Source organism: Lissotriton helveticus, chromosome 9 (genome assembly GCF_964261635.1).
Source record: "Lissotriton helveticus chromosome 9, aLisHel1.1, whole genome shotgun sequence".
NCBI classification, from domain to species: domain Eukaryota; kingdom Metazoa; phylum Chordata; class Amphibia; order Caudata; family Salamandridae; genus Lissotriton; species Lissotriton helveticus.
Genome location: NC_136070.1, coordinates 688,935,069 through 688,951,400, shown reverse-complemented (window position 1 = coordinate 688,951,400; position 16,332 = coordinate 688,935,069). Strand labels below are relative to the sequence as shown.

At 43.5% G+C, this 16,332-nt stretch overlaps 1 protein-coding gene across 1 annotated transcript in view; it reads right to left on the bottom strand.

Annotated features, from left to right (window-relative positions):
- NAALADL1 (N-acetylated alpha-linked acidic dipeptidase like 1) overlaps nucleotides 1-16,332 on the bottom strand; it is a 246,209-nt gene that overhangs the window by 88,783 nt on the left and 141,094 nt on the right. Inside the window, exons 16-17 of the mRNA XM_078660781.1 lie at nucleotides 15,171-15,344; nucleotides 13,038-13,125 (exon numbers count right to left, since the gene is read on the bottom strand). Coding sequence (XP_078516907.1) covers nucleotides 13,038-13,125; nucleotides 15,171-15,344 — 262 coding nt within the window. The remainder of the gene's footprint in view (nucleotides 1-13,037; nucleotides 13,126-15,170; nucleotides 15,345-16,332) is intronic.

The window sequence follows — 16,332 nt, the reverse complement described above, 5'->3', positions numbered from 1 at the left end:
ACCCACCGCGCCGGACACACACTCGACGCCGTCTTCTCATCCAGCACAGACATCGACTTCAGCCACGCCACAGAGCTTCAATGGACGGACCACAGCTGCGTCCACTTCACCTTCAAGAGAACGACGACCCACCAACACCAGCAACAGGCCGCCCGCAGAAGCTGGAACAAGATCACAGCAGACCAGCTCGCCACCTCCCTGAGCCAGCACCCTCCTGCCAGCTCAGCGAACCCCAGCCAGGCCGCCGACAACCTCACGAAGTGGATCAGCAACTGCGCGGACGAACTCGCCCCACTGAGGACCCCGCCTAGCAGACACGGCAGCAAGAAGGCCCCATGGTTCACCGACGAACTCAAGAGCTCCAAGAAGAACTGCCGAGCCCTCGAGAAAGTCTGGAAAAGGGAACCGACACCGGACAACAGGACCTCCTACAAACTTGCCACCCGGAAACACCACCAGCTGATCCGCACCGCCAAGAAAACAGCATTCAAGGACCGGCTGGACAACAACGCACACAACTGCAAGGAACTCTTCAACATCGTGAAAGAGCTTTCCAACCCCAGCGCAGGAAACAACGACATCACCCCATCGCAAGACCTCTGCAACTCCCTCGCTTCATACTTCCACAACAAGATCACGGACATACACAGCAGCTTCAACAACCAACCAACGCACACCATGACCGAACAACCACCCCCCACCACCACCCTCCACGCCTGGACCCCGATCAGCACCGAAGACACCATCCGCACGATGAACTCCATCCACTCCGGATCTCCGACAGACCCCTGCCCTCACCACGTCTTCAACAAGGCCGACGCTGTCATCGCACCCCACCTGCGAGACATCATCAACACATCCTTCGACACCACCATCTTCCCTGAGAGCTGGAAACACGCCGAACTCAGCGCCCTACTCAAGAAACCAACAGCGGACCCCACCGACCTCAAGAATTACCGCCCCATCTCGCTGCTCCCGTTCCCAGCCAAAGTCATCGAGAAGACCGTCAACAAGCAGATGGCCGCCTTCCTCGAGACGAACGGATCCCTCGACCCCTCACAGTCCGGCTTCCGAGCCAACCACAGCACCGAGACCGCCCTCATCGCCGCCACCGATGACATCCGAGCCCTGATGGACAATGGAGAAACAGTGGCCCTCATCCTCCTAGACCTCTCCGCGGCATTCGACACTGTCTGCCACCGCACCCTAGTGCAGCGCCTCAGCGACGTCGGAATTCAGGAGAAAGCACTGGAATGGATCATCTCCTTCCTCGACGGAAGAACACAGAGAGTCCGCCTGCCACCGTACAAGTCAGAGGCATCTGCGGCGTCCCCCAAGGATCATCTCTGAGCCCCACCCTCTTCAACGTCTACATGAGCCCCCTCGCGGCCATCGTACGCAAACACAACCTCAGCATAATCTCCTACGCCGACGACACCCAGCTGATCCTCTCCCTGACCAACGACCCCGCCGCCGCCAGAGCCAACCTGCACGAAGGGATGAAAGAGGTAGCCGAGTGGATGACGACCAGCCGCCTGAAACTGAACTCAGACAAGACGGAGGTCCTCATCCTGGGCTCTTCACCCTCCGCCTGGGACGACTCCTGGTGGCCACCCGCCCTGGGCACCGCACCCAAACCGACAGACCACGCACGCAACCCGGGCTTCATCCTGGACTCCTCCCTCTCCATGACCAGACAAGTCAACGCCGTCTCCTCGTCGTGCTTCAACATCCTGCGCATGCTACGAAAGATCTTCTGGTGGATCCCCACCGAGACCAGGAAGACCGTCACCCAGGCCATCGTCACCAGCCGTCTGGACTACGGCAACGCCCTATACGCCGGTACCACCGCCAAGCTCCAGAAGAGACTCCAGCGGATCCAGAATGCCTCGGCCAGACTCATCCTCGACATCCCACGAACCAGCCACATCTCCGGACATCTGAGAGACCTTCACTGGCTCCCCGTCAACAAAAGAATCACCTTCCGCCTCCTCACCCACGCACACAAAGCCCTACACGACCGAGGCCCGAGCTACCTCAACAGCCGAGTCAACTTCTACGCTCCCAAACGCCACCTCCGATCAGCCAACCACGCCCTCGCCGCCGTCCCCCGCATCCGAAGAGCGACTACAGGAGGAAGGTCCTTCTCCTACCTGGCCGCCAAGACCTGGAACTCCCTCCCGACCAACCTGCGCCTGATCCAAGACCACCTCTCCTTCAGGAAGAAGCTGAAGACCTGGCTGTTCGAGCAGTAGCGGCACCCCCCCCCCCCCAGCGCCTTGAGACCCTACGGGTATGTAGCGCGCTTTATAAGTGTCACTGATTGATTGATTGATTGAGGTCAGACTGATCTGCATTAGTCTTTTTGAACATAGGAGTGAATGTGTCCTATTTTTAGACAAGCAGGAATCAAGCTCTGAGATAGGGATGTATTATTAATCCTACTCCAGAGTGGTAGATTGGATGATTTTAGTTCTTTGAGAGGTTTAGTGGGCACAGGATCAAAGACATGGTTGGAGGTCTTTAGCAATGTTATTACGTTGCATATGCCGACTTCTGGAAATTTGAAACCATTCCAGGTAGCATTGTTTTTAGTGGAGAGGCTGGATTGGGAGGGGGGTATTCCCCTGTTGTTGAATGGGAAGGACATTGGGAAGGGAATGGTTTGGTAGATGTTGGGAGGCAAGATGCAGTTCTGATTCAATCTTCTATGTCTTTTCCATGAAATGGGTGGAGAAGTCGTTTCCAAAGAGTGATGATCCCTTATCTCCCGAATAGGAGTTAGGGTTGTGGGTTGCTTGATAAGTTCAAATACTTTTTGGGGTCTAGTTTTGGCTTCATCACTAATTCAGATATTATTGGTGCTTTCTCCAATATTATTATAGAAATAGCAGATGACTTAAAAATAAAACAAAAGAATAAAACGCGTAACCAGGAACCCAGATGGTTTAACCAGGAATGTTCAAGGTTAAACAAAGAACTAAAAATAACCTTAAATACAAAACCCAGGAATAACTCGGAATTAAGTAACCTAAGGAGAAAGTATAAAATTGCTCTGACTGTAGGAAAAGTGAGATTCGTGAGGAGGCTTGGGAAAAACTAATACAAGCTGCAACAACTCGCGATACAACCCTATTTTGGAAAACCATCAATTACCCTTTTTTTTTAGAGATATTTTAGCAGCAAAGACAGATGTTGTAGTCCCACCGGAGGAATGGATAACATATTTTGAAAACATTTTCAACCCAGGAGGTGCCACAGCTGTGCAAAAAGAAATGAGCAACTTCATTATAGTCGAGCCTGTTAGACTACCCCGGTTAAACCTAGATGAAATTAAAGGGGCACTTAATAAAAGTGCTAGTGGTAAAGCCGCTGGACCCGATGGGGTCCCAATCGACGTCTTAAAATCTGACATCGAATTTTGGTCACCCATCTTAATGAACTTTTTTAATGCAACCCTAGATGGAATGCTACCTATATCTTGGGTTGAAAGCATAATAGTTCCCATATTTAAAAAAGGGGATAGAGGGAAGACTAAGTGCTATTGTCCTATATCCCTCCTTGACTCTACCTCTAAATTGATGGGGAGAGTCTTGCTGGGAAGGCTAGAAGACTGGGTTTCCGAAAATAACATACTTTCAGAGTCCCAGTATGGATTTAGGAGAGGTATTGGGACGATAGAGCAATGTTTAAATTTAGATTTATTGGTGGGAAAGTATACCCTAGCAAAAGGAGGGGCTTTACACCTTTGTTTTGTTGATCTCACCAGCGCTTTGACCTGGTTAACCATGGTAAACTATGGCAAACACTGGTTGAGCTAGGTGCCCCGAAAGATATTGTTATCTATTTGTCCCAGATTTATACCTTTCTATTATCCAGAGTTCGTTTTGGCTTAAAGGGTGAATGTACGCAGGATTCTAGGGTAACCCGGGTAATAAGACAGGGGTGTGTCTTAGCTCCCCTTCTATTGTCATTATAAATAAATAATGTGGACTCTTTTCTGCAGAATCTCAAGGTTGATGCCCCAAAGGTAGGTGCTCGTCCCACCCCAGTGCTTCTTTATGCAGATGATGCCGTCCTTGTTTCAAGGACTGCAAATGGTCTGCAATGTTTGATAGAAAAGTTTGCTCACTTCATGAACGAAAAGGATCTAAAGCTTAATTTGACTAAAACTTTCACCATGATTTGTGGCAAGAATGGAACAGGGATTAAAAAGCACCATGTGGGCGGCACCGTAATTGACAGAGTCTCAAGTTATACGTACTTGGGCTTATTGTTCAATGAGTATGGTACATGGGGCACGCATATTAACTTATCCAACTTAAAATTTATGCGAACAATCGAGGGTATATTTAGATTTAGATTTTCAACAAAAATAGGAAATAAACCAATAAGGGAAATGCTTACATTATATAGAAGTAAATCAATCACAACTGCATGTTATGGCGCAGCTTTGTGGGGAAGGTCTAATATTGCAACCCTCCAACGACAAGAGAATATGTTTTTAAAACGTTTGATAGCAGTTCCAAGTTCTACACAAAATTGTCTAGCCCATAGTGAGCTGTCTGTCCCTTATATTAGTGACTTTATAAGAACAGCTGGACTTACTCTATGGCATGGAATATGGACGAAAGAGGAAACCAGGTTTACTAAGGATATAATACTGGACTGTTTGGCTCTGGACAATAGTAGAAAAATACCTTGGCTTGAATATATTCAATCCTTATTAAAAAGCAGTAAATTAACTCTAGAGAGTAAAGAGCGTATGTCTATACAAGGATATAGTAAAAATAGTTAAACATAAGGTTTTATGCCTCAATGGATTTGGTAAGGGATGCTGAATCAAGCTCGAAACAAACTATCATTTCCTACCATGAGCGTCCACTTTTTATTGGCATACAACCTTATCTGATTAAAGTAAGAAATACCCAACATAGGTTCTTTTAAACAAGACTAAGGCTTGGTACCCTACATTATTTAGTCGCATTTCCTAAGTCCAGAAAAAGGTACCATATATTACCAAACTGCCCATGCGACGGAAAATCACCTCAGTCCACTCTACATTTCCTATTATTCTGTAATTTTTACAGGGACATTCGCGAACTCGTTTTGAAACCTCTTTTTTTTAGCTAATACAGTTTATCATTATAAGCAAGCTTTTAATTTTATCTTTAGTTTGGAAAATGACAAAATTATGATTTCGGCTAGTAATTTTTTACAAATGTCCATTAAGAGAAGAAAGGCTCACTCCTATCTAGAGGCATTAACTTATGAACACTATGATGACTGAAGTTGGAGTTATAATGTCCTCTATCCTAAAAGTATGTGGCTATCTCGAATCGAATGTACTGTATGCACTCTTGAGAAGTTTTATTAATTAATGACTTTTTTAACCAATTTTAAGGTACTTACTGAAGGCTGAAATCTTTGGATTACAAATCAAAAAATGGACTGTATCTATGCACACAATTTTGAAGATGTACAAGAATTAATGGCTTTTTTATTAATCATAATATGTCTTTTTTACATTTGTTATTAGAATGCTTTTATGGTCATGTATAATGTACCGAATAAAGCTTTTGAATTTGAATTTGGCTTCATCTAGTTGTGTCTCAAAGTATTCTGTTTTATATCTTCAGATATGTTTATTATAGGCACTTATCATCTACCGCGAATGCTTGAGGTGAGAGAAGGAGGGAGAGATTCTCCAAGTTCCCTCAGCAGCTCTTAACTTGCGTCTTTCTTCATTAAGGTTGCAGTTGAACCAGGGTTTGGATTGTTTGCAGGTGAGTCTTTTTAGCTCTTTTGGAGCAACTGCGTTAAGAATGTCTGACATAGATTGGCAATAGTGATCTGTGAGATCGTTAAGATTCACCATGTTTATAGGGGGTTGTACGATTTTGTTGCTGATAGAAGATAGCTCTGTAAGGTATGTATTTCTTGGGTCTTTGGTCCATTGTTTGGTTTTACGTGGTTGACCCTGTCAAACTAAGGTTTTTCCCAGGATAAGGTAAGGAAACTAGATTGTGATCAGACCAGTTGCAAGGGGATATGGATTCCATTTGTATGACATTGTTTTTGGAGATGATAAGGTCGAGGGTTGCCCCTCTATTATGTGTAGAGCCATTACATGATTGGGTGAGGTTGAAGTCCACGAGGAAGGCTTTGAAGGTTCAGTAAATGTGCATTAGTGTCATTCCAGTGAATGTTGAAATCCCTGAGGAAGATATGGTTGGTGTGTTGGTCTGAGTAAGATACACTAGTCTCCATTAGCTGTTCAATCAAAGGAGATTGTTGCATGGGGGTGGTATAGAGTGTTTAAAAAGCATACTATCTTCATTGGTGTTCCATATATTGATACCTAGATATTCACAAGAAGGCATTCGAGCAGTATGAGCTTGTTTCAGGGTGAGCGAGGAGTGGAAAATGCATGCTAAGCTGCTTTCTGCTTGTCTTGGTCTGTCTAGTCTGATGATGTCAAAGTTGTGTGCAACTAGAATGTCCATAACGGGTGAGGAAGTGTCATTCAGCCAGGTTTCCATTAAGATTAGGAGATCAAGGTCTTGTGCAAGTATGAGATCAGCGTTGTCTGTCGCGTGTTTAACCACTGATCTGCAGTTGAGAAGCATGGACTTGGTATGAGATTTGGTCATTAGTGTCTCATGATGAGTAGTTGGGACCTGCAGAAGATTACACTTGTTCAGAGTTCTAAGGTCAAGACTAGGTTGGAGGGGTGATCTGGATAGTGAACTGTGAAGGGGCTGGGCCTACAGGAGTGGAGTTGTAGGAACCTAGTAGGGAGTAAATATAATTGTCAGAAAGATGTTTGGTGATTCTCTGAGGTCTGGTAGAGGCATTGGGGTGGGGTCTTGATTTCAAAGGGTTCTCAGTGTTTGAAGCAATTTGCATTTCATTGGAACATCTCTTATAAGTTAGATTGTGAGGTTCTATTAACTTTAGGTGCCTGAATGTGGTTCCAGCAATTCTCCTGCTTTGAGGTGTTGAGTATAAGTTTCTGGAGATCTGCTTTGATAAGCTGGAGGTCTCTATCCATGGCGTAAAGTTTGTTCTCCAGGGTAGGGTGCTATAGGAGCAAGCGTGGCTTGGACTGGGGATGAAAGTTGTGAGCGGACTCTCTGGGGTGGTGGGGGGACCAGGGGTGACCTGGTAGGAGACCGGAGAGGTGGGAGAAGAGGGAGGGGAGTGTGGGTCAGAGTGTTGGGAGCTGGGAGTGATGATAGGTAGAGAAGATAGCAGGGGTCTCCATGTCTCGTCAGTTACAGGATTTGGGTGTTGCTGGTCAGTGAATGTGATAATGTTGAAGAGGTCAAGTAAGTATTCAATTGGTTATTCAAGAGAGTGGCGGAAGCAGATATACCTGGGTGGGCGGACAGAGGTCCTGGGACCATTCTGTTTGAATCCGCTGTCAGAATCACAGCCCTGTATATTAGTTTCACTCCTCCTGTGAGATACATGAGGGGGAATGTGAGATAGGAGGATAGTGGGAGAGGGTGAAGAGACAAAGCTATGACCAGATGGTCTGTATTTAATAGAGTTGGTTCTGTTGTAGGATAGGGAGTGGTTGCGAGGTGATGTAGGCGATAAGGTGGGGGAAGAAAAGGGAGGCGACTGTCATTTGGTAGAAAGATGTTAGGCAGGGCTACTGCGGGTAGGAAGGGCATTTTCGACACCGTATTTTTGATCTTCAAAAAGATCTTGTCGAACCATTCTAGGTTCCTGTCAGATGACTGTATGAGTATGTTTCCATTATTGTATAGTGAGATGGTAGCTTCTGCCTGGAAGATAGGTGAGGGTATAATGGAAAAGCGTAGTCTGTGGGGTGTTTTCTTGGAAAAGTGAATTTGGAGTGAGGAGGTAATAGCTCTCTTCCATCATGCTCTTCTATTTGTGAAGAAGATAAGGTCATTAACTAGGGGGTCTTTTATGGGTCAGATATAGGAGTCAGAGATAAGCATTTCAGAATTCCTTTAGAGTAATTTATGTTTAAAATTCTTCATTGCATTTTTAGATAGGGTTGGAGGGTAAATGATATTGAATGTATTGCAGCCCATATATTATTGTTAGAACTGTGTGTGTATTGCTCCATGATGGATAAAGGTACTGAAGGCTAGAGGGGTAAAATGCTTGTAAAGGTAGTCAATGGAACTTTGGGGAACACAACTTTCTATTGACTAAATAATTGCCTGAAGGGAGTATAGGCAGAAGTGAGGGCCTGTCAGAAAGGGCGGTGGGTAGAGCTAGAGATCTTCAGTGATTTTCCAGATAAAGAGAGAGAAATCGAAGCAGCAATGTATATTCCGACATTTATTAGCTGCGAAATGTCTGTCATTATAGGGCTTATAGAGCTCATTCAATGGAGTGGTGGAGATCTCTGTGTTCATTACGAGATTCCTGCCTTATCAGAAAACTAGTGCTATGGAATCATAGTCCTTCTTTCCTTTCTAGGAACCTGAGAGGAGAAATCATAGTCCTTCTTCCCTGTCTAGGAACCTGAAAGGAGAAATCAAGATTTCTTTTGGCTTTTTAGGGCCAGATGTATCAAAGGGTTTTACCCATTCTGTGTCTATGGGAAAATGTGTTCATACATATGGCCCTTAGTGTTTAGAGTGTCACTATTTTGTGGGAGAGGTTTCCAGGGCATTGGGAGCCCTAACATGGAGGCCCAGCAGCAGTCGCAGATCACCTGGTGCAGTTAGATGTGCAAGCGGGCCTGTCAAAATCTGCTGCCAGTCAGATTACACGTCGTCGGCAAGCAGTGGTCATGCTCTGCAGCTCTCTCCACCAGGGAGTCAGTGGTAGGGAGGGCAACCTCCTCTGCCCTCAGTGCAGGACAATAATAGAGAGAACAAAATCAAATTAAAAACAAAATTACAGGACCTGCTCTCAATAATAATCCCTTCCTCTTGAAGACCAGCAGGGGGGCCTCACCACTGTGCCAACCAGTGGAAAAGACAGTCACAGGAAATCATAGGACCGTATCTTGTTTGTGGTCGTCCCTGCCTCATAGAGATTAGCGGGGGAGGCCTCAGGGCTATGCCGGCTAGTGGAAAGTCATCAGGTGGAGCCCGCAGTGAGCGGCATCCACTGAGCTGCCCGGCTCCCCATCCGATGACCGAGGATCTCTTGCAGTCATTCTTGAAGATCCTGATTTGCTTTGCATAACTGGAAGAAGTCCTCAATGTAAAGTGAAACACTGAATAAAATTACTTTGATGGAGACAGCTAAACAGCATGACTTGTCGTATGTGATGATGGACTAACACAAGGTGGGCTTACTGAAAGTGGTCACAGCAACAAGGTGAGCTTATGGGCCCGAAGACATATGAGGGAGCTTACTGGTCCAGGGGCGGTGTCAGATGATTTCAATGGTCATGAGACAGACAGCTACATGGTGAGCTTACTAGACTGGATGGTGACAATGTGATTTCGAAATGATGACTGTCAAGGGCTCAGAGACACATCTTTTGTAGAGAGCACTTGTACTGGGACATTGGACGATGTTGCACATGGTATGCAGACAAAATATCGATATTTAAATATCGATATACAATTATATCGAAGTTTAAATATCGAAGGGACATAATATAGAAGGTAAGTAATATCGATAAATTTAATATCGATATTAGTAATATCGAAGTTTGAAATATCGATGTCAGTAAGATCGATGTTAATAATTTCGATGTTACTAATATCGATTTTTAAAATATTTTTGTGTATATTATTATGTATTTATTATGTTTTTAATTTATTGTTATGTAATTTAATTACATTTTGTATTTTAGTACTGTAGCGGGTTGTGGGTTTATAGGGGAATAGGGTGGGAAGTAATTTAATTATGATAAATTTATTATTAATTAGTAGGAATTATAAATTAATTTTAATTAATTGGTAATTAATTTTAATTAATTGGTAATTAATTTTAATTAATTGATTAATTGATAAATATGTTCTGTTGTGGGTTTATAGGGGAATAGGGTGGGAAGTAATTTAAATATGTTAAATTAATTATTAATTAGTAGGAATTATTAATTAATTTTAATTAATTGGTAAAATGTTTTAATTAATTGGTAATTCATTTTAATTAATTGATTAATTGATAAATATGTTCTGTAGCGGGTTGTGGGTTTATAGGGGAATAGGGTGGGAAGTAATTTAAATGTAATTAAGTAATAATGTTCTTTAATTAATTGGTTTGTTAATTATATAATTGTTAATTAATTATTAATTGGTAATTAAATATTATTATATGGTATTTATTTTTTATGTTAAAAATATTTTGATAATCATGTTTGTAATAATAATCGTATTGGTATTTGTAAATGGTTTATATTTATTTAATAGTTAATATTTTTATTATTTAAAAAAATACATTTATTTATACGTTTTTTATTTTCACCCCTACGGTTTCCAACACTTACCCTACTGTTCCACTCTCTGGAGTTGGAATAGTAATTGTTACCCCTACGCTATCCAACACTTTCCCTACTGTTGCACTCTCTGGAGTGGGAATAGTAATTTTTACCCCTACGCTATCCAACACTTTCCCTACTGTTGCACTCTCCAGAGTGGGAATAGTAATGTTTACCCCTACGCTATCCAACACTTTCCCTACTGTTGCACTCTCCAGAGTGGGAATAGTAATTTTTACCTCTACGCTATCCAACACTTTCCCTACTGTTGCACTCTCTGGAGTGGGAATAGCAAATTTTACCCCTACGCTATCCAACACTTTCCCTACTGTTGCACTCTCTGAAGTGGGAATAGTAATTTTTACCCCTACGCTATCCAACACTTTCCCTACTGTTGCACTCTCCTGAGTGGGAATAGTAATTTTTACCCCTACGCTATCCAACACTTTCCCTACTGTTGCACTTTCTGGAGTTGGAATAGTAATTGTTACCCCTACGCTATCCAACACTTTCCCTATTGTTGCACTCTCTGGAGTTGGAATAGTAATTGTTACCCCTACGCTATCCAACACTTTCCCTACTGTTGCACTCTCTGGAGTTGGATTAGTAATAGTTACCCCTACGCTATCCAACACTTTCCCTACTGTTGCACTCTCTGGAGTGGGAATAGTAATTTTTACCCCTACGCTATCCAACACTTTCCCTATTGTTTCACTCTCTGGAGTGGGAATAGTAATTTTTACCCCTACGCTATCCAACACTTTCCCTACTGTTGCACTCTCTGGAGTTGGAATAGTAATTGTTAGCCCTACGCTATCCAACACTTTCCTTACTGTTGCACTCTCTGGAGTGGGAATAGTAATTGTTACCCCTACGCTATCCAATACTTTCCCTACTGTTGCACTCTCTGGAGTCGGAATAGTAATTTTTACCCCTACGCTATCCAACACTTTCCCTATTGTTGCACTCTCTGGAGTGGGAATAGTAATTGTTACCCCTACGCTATCCAACACTTTCCCTACTGTTGCACTCTCTGGAGTGGGAATAGTAATGTTTACCCCTACGCTATCCAACACTTTCCCTACTGTTGCACTTTCTGGAGTGGGAATAGTAATTGTTACCCCTACGCTATCCAACACTTTCACTACTGTTGCACTCTCTGGAGTTGGAATAGTAATTGTTAGCCCTACGCTATCCAACACTTTCCTTACTGTTGCACTCTCTGGAGTGGGAATAGTAATTGTTACCCCTACGCTATCCAATACTTTCCCTACTGTTGCACTCTCTGGAGTCGGAATAGTAATTTTTACCCCTACGCTATCCAACACTTTCCCTATTGTTGCACTCTCTGGAGTGGGAATAGTAATTGTTACCCCTACGCTATCCAACACTTTCCCTACTGTTGCACTCTCTGGAGTGGGAATAGTAATTTTTACCCCTACGCTATCCAACACTTTCCCTACTGTTGCACTTTCTGGAGTGGGAATAGTAATTGTTACCCCTACGCTATCCAACACTTTCACTACTGTTGCACTCTCTGGAGTGGGAATAGTAATTTTTACCCGTACGCTATCCCAAATTTTTTTTTTTTTATTAGTTTAACATTGTTATTAATTGTTATTTATATTAATATTTTATGTATATACATTTATTTGTAATTTATTATATTTCCATTTATTTATAAGTTATTAAAATAATTTTAGAGTTATTATTAATGAAGTATATACTATGTATTATATATTTATTATTATTAGTTTTTATTACATTATTTATTCATTTAAAATATTATAATATATTTTTAACTATGTTTATTACATTTATAAGTATTATTTTGTTAATATTACATTGTTTTTTTATTAAAATAAAACGATATTTTCTAAAAAACGATATTTTTGACATAGATATATTTTTTCAATATTTTTGTACTTACCGTGTTAGAGGAAGGATCTCGATATTATTGTCCTCGATATTTTTGTTGCGATATTTTGGTAGGTAGATATTTTTGTAGTCGATATTTTGTCATAGATTCGTTGCACATGCAATGCTCAAGCTTGTCACAGCGTGTGCCTGCTCTATGTGGAATCTTATTGATCTCTTGATGCATCCGCACAGGCTGTACTCTGACTACTAAGGCCCTAATATTGAGTTGAATGAAGCAGGATTCCCCTGTGGAATTATGCTTTACTCTATCATGAATGGGCAGTTACATTCACATGGACCTGGTTTTACTGGCTGCAAAATCTTGCTGCTATATTGACCTTGTCAGAGGGCTGAATTGCAGCCTGGACCTGTTCCCTGTCAGTGGCATGACCCTCAGACAAGGAAAGCAGGGATCATGAAATTGTCCCTTTCAGACAGGCACATCACCTCTTCCCTCCCACAACTTCCCACCTCCCTACGTCCAACCCACCTTACCTGAGACCCCACTTCACACATTTACCACCTCGATTCTACTAAACGTAGCCTAAAACAGCACAAAAGCAAAACCACACACACACATATATAGCCACCTTTAGTAGTGACCTAAATGCCAGGATAGAAGCAGTATTCCTCTTTCCCAATCTTCTTCATTCTATGGTGAGGATGGATGGACTATTACACCACTCACCGCTGGTCATTTTGCCGCAGGGCCGCTATGTGCTGTTCAATGCTGGCAGCTGCAGTTTTGAACTTGGCAATCGATTCTTCAAGCGGGGCTTCAAAGGAAAAATAAGACAGTTGTAAGATTAGAAATGTAAAAACACAATAGAAAGTGTTTTAATGTAAAGAGCACAAGAAATGCAATGCATGGGTGCCTCAATGAAGGGTTGCCTGGAGAGTAGAAGCTGCTACCAAACGGTGGTGGAGGGGTGAGGGGGAGCAGAGGTGGGAAGAATAAAATAAATAAAAGTACTTACCTGGGTGCTGTGGTCCGCCACCTCTCCTCCAACCTCTTCTCCGGCAGCATGAAGCACACAGCCGCCCAGAGTCCCCTGGCCGATCACAACACTGCCTTACAGCAGCATTGTGATTGGCCTATGCACCGTGTTTCGGCGCTCAGAGAGGGACTGGGAGGCTGTGCATGTTCCCCACCCAGGCTGTGCAATACAACCTGGTGGAGAACATGCTAAGTGCACATGACTGCTTGGCTGGCCCAAGATGGCTGGCCAAACTGTCATTCGCACTTAGAAAGTGCCTACCACTCCTCGCCCAGCTCTGAACAGGCAAGCCCCGCCCACCCCCCCACCAACTGAGCCAGTATGGTAAAATGAAATGATAATAACGTTGCGTTATTAATAATTCTATTTTTCACTTTTGAACTGCTCAGTGGGGCGATGCTCCTCCACCTTAGCGGATGAGTGACCGCTATGTTTAGAGTACAGTGTGCAATATGCACTAATGCAGAGGAGCAGAAGTCCAGGGGCAGAAAACATACAGTATCATTGTTGTAAGGGATGCACGATCCAGAAAAAAATAAAATGTCAGAAAATATAGATATTGAGATGCAATTTCTCTCTTAGTGTACTCTGTTTTTTGTACTTCCAACGGGAGGGAATGCTGAGATCTGAGGAAAGGTGAGATATGTTTGCACTTTCCTCTTTCCACAACAAGACAGGTCGCAGAATGAAGCAGACATTCGAAGAAACAGAGCACATTTCGGTAGCCATGTCATTTCTATTATCTATGCGAGAGAGCACCAGTGATTGGATCGCCATCCTAAATTAGCAAGGGGAAAGGAGAGGTGGGGTGCAGGTGAAGGGGTGTGGGGCAGCGGCCAGGGCAGCAGACTTCGGAACACAGGGTTTCTCACGGTTCAATCTCTGGCTCCAGCGACAGCTCAGCTCAGCACCATGTGACTCTGGGCCAGGGCCGGACTGGCCGTTGCGGGCACTGGGCAATCCCCTGGTGGGCCGCAAGGGTGGGGGCCAGTTTTGGGCCCCTGGTGGCCTTTTTTGTTACAGGGTCGTTTTTGCAGCACAACAAAATCGTCCGAAAACCGGCCTTGGCAAAGAGCTCGGCTGCACCCCCAACCCCCGGGGCAGGGGCGTAACAGATGCCCCTGCAGCCCCCATGGTGCGGGGGGCCCTCACCCTCCAGGGTGCCCCGTCAGCACTGCACTTCTGCTAGGGAGCTCTAGATTGAGTCCCGAGGGGGCCCCTTCACGTACCATGCAGGGGGGCCCCCTCAAGGTTCGTTACGCCACCGCCCCGGGGGGTGGGGGGCGCCCGAGCACTTTGTCAGGGCTGGTTTTGGTTCCCAGTCCTGCCCTGCTCTGTCTGGGCAGTAGCTCACTTAATTTCCACGACGGCCCCCAGCGCCTTGAGACCCGTAACAGTTAGTACTTTGCGCTTTACAAATATGGATTTATATTTACAAAGGAAAGTTTCAGAGTTGAACCTGGTTCCTGACTGAGGTGGCATGATGTGCAAATAACAAAAACGATGGACTGGATGCGGCCCAGTGTAATTACCAGTGGCTGAGATTAATTCAGGCATTCCACCCGTCCCTTTTTTCTATTCCACAATAAAACGCTGGTCAGATTCATTTTTTAATGATATAATCGCGTGACTGTATTTTTTCCCATTTTACTCATAGAATCCCAACAGAAACTGCAAACAAATCTCAAGATCTCTTATTTTCCCAAAGGTGATGACTTCATTGTCCCCCCAACTTAACAACTTGATGACTGTTTCTACACCCAAAGGGGAACTTTAGGTCTCCTCCCAACAGTCTACATTAGATAAGACACTCTCCCACTCACTTAGTTGAATGTTGCATGCTGTCAGGCCAGTGTTGTACTCTGTAAAAGCAGCTTTGAAGAAGGCGTCCAGTGTCTCCCCATAGTCGCTGACATTGAGTGGAAGAATAAGGCTGTCTGCCAAACGCAGGAGGATATTTCCAGCCGTCCTCGCCACAGCTTGATGGCTGGTGAAACCTGTAGGGAGAAACGCCATTTTGAAATAAATCTTTAACTTTTATGACAAACTCGAATAGCACATGTGTGCAAGCAAGTTCTCTCGCTCACTCCATGATTGTCTATTGCATTCGCTGTCTGGTAAAACGTTAGTTCTCTTTCCTGTTGAAGTACCATTCGAGTGATCAGAATAATGTAATACACACTCACTCGGTCAGGATGCTTTCCCAAGCCTAAACTAACATCTGAATGTTCCTGATGAAACTGTTAGAAAAAGTGAGGTAAAACCGGTACTTTTAAATATTTTCAGGAAATGACTTTAGAGACGAAGAATTTTTCATGAGAAAAATAACTTTAAAAGAAAAATGTTGAGTTTTACAAATTTCCAAACACTGCACTTGCAAAGCCTACCTATTGAATAGGGTCAACATAAAAGGAGCACCATTTTTTCCGAACCCTGGGATCGGAATAATAAACGATCCATACTTTACTGCAATAAACCCCATACCCCACAGTTGGCCCAAGATACATTTCGGGATATCAAACCATTTGAAATATGTTGTGGAAAAGTATGTCAAATACCAGCATGCGATATTAGCTCAGAACGCACCAAAATCCACGTTATCCTCATTTTCAGGGTGAATTTCATTTTTTCAATATATTTTTTATTGGCATGTATCATGTAGGCAGGTGAACAGACATTCCCAACATTATACATGGCTTATTGCAAAATTCAATTCTGTTTAGGAATGCATTGTGTGGTACATTCTAATCTTAACATGTACCCATAAACCCATAAATAGCATTTTATACAGTGCTAAAGTGATATGCTGTTTCCCCAATACTTTCAGTTGATATCATAGCAGTGTAACAGACAATATGAGCCTCATATATATTCATATCGTTTTCAAGATTGATCAACTCAGCCCGGAAAGGGGATTATGAAATGCTCAACTAAAACCAACCTTTTAAACTAACATATGCAGGGGGGTGGTAGATACTGTAATTC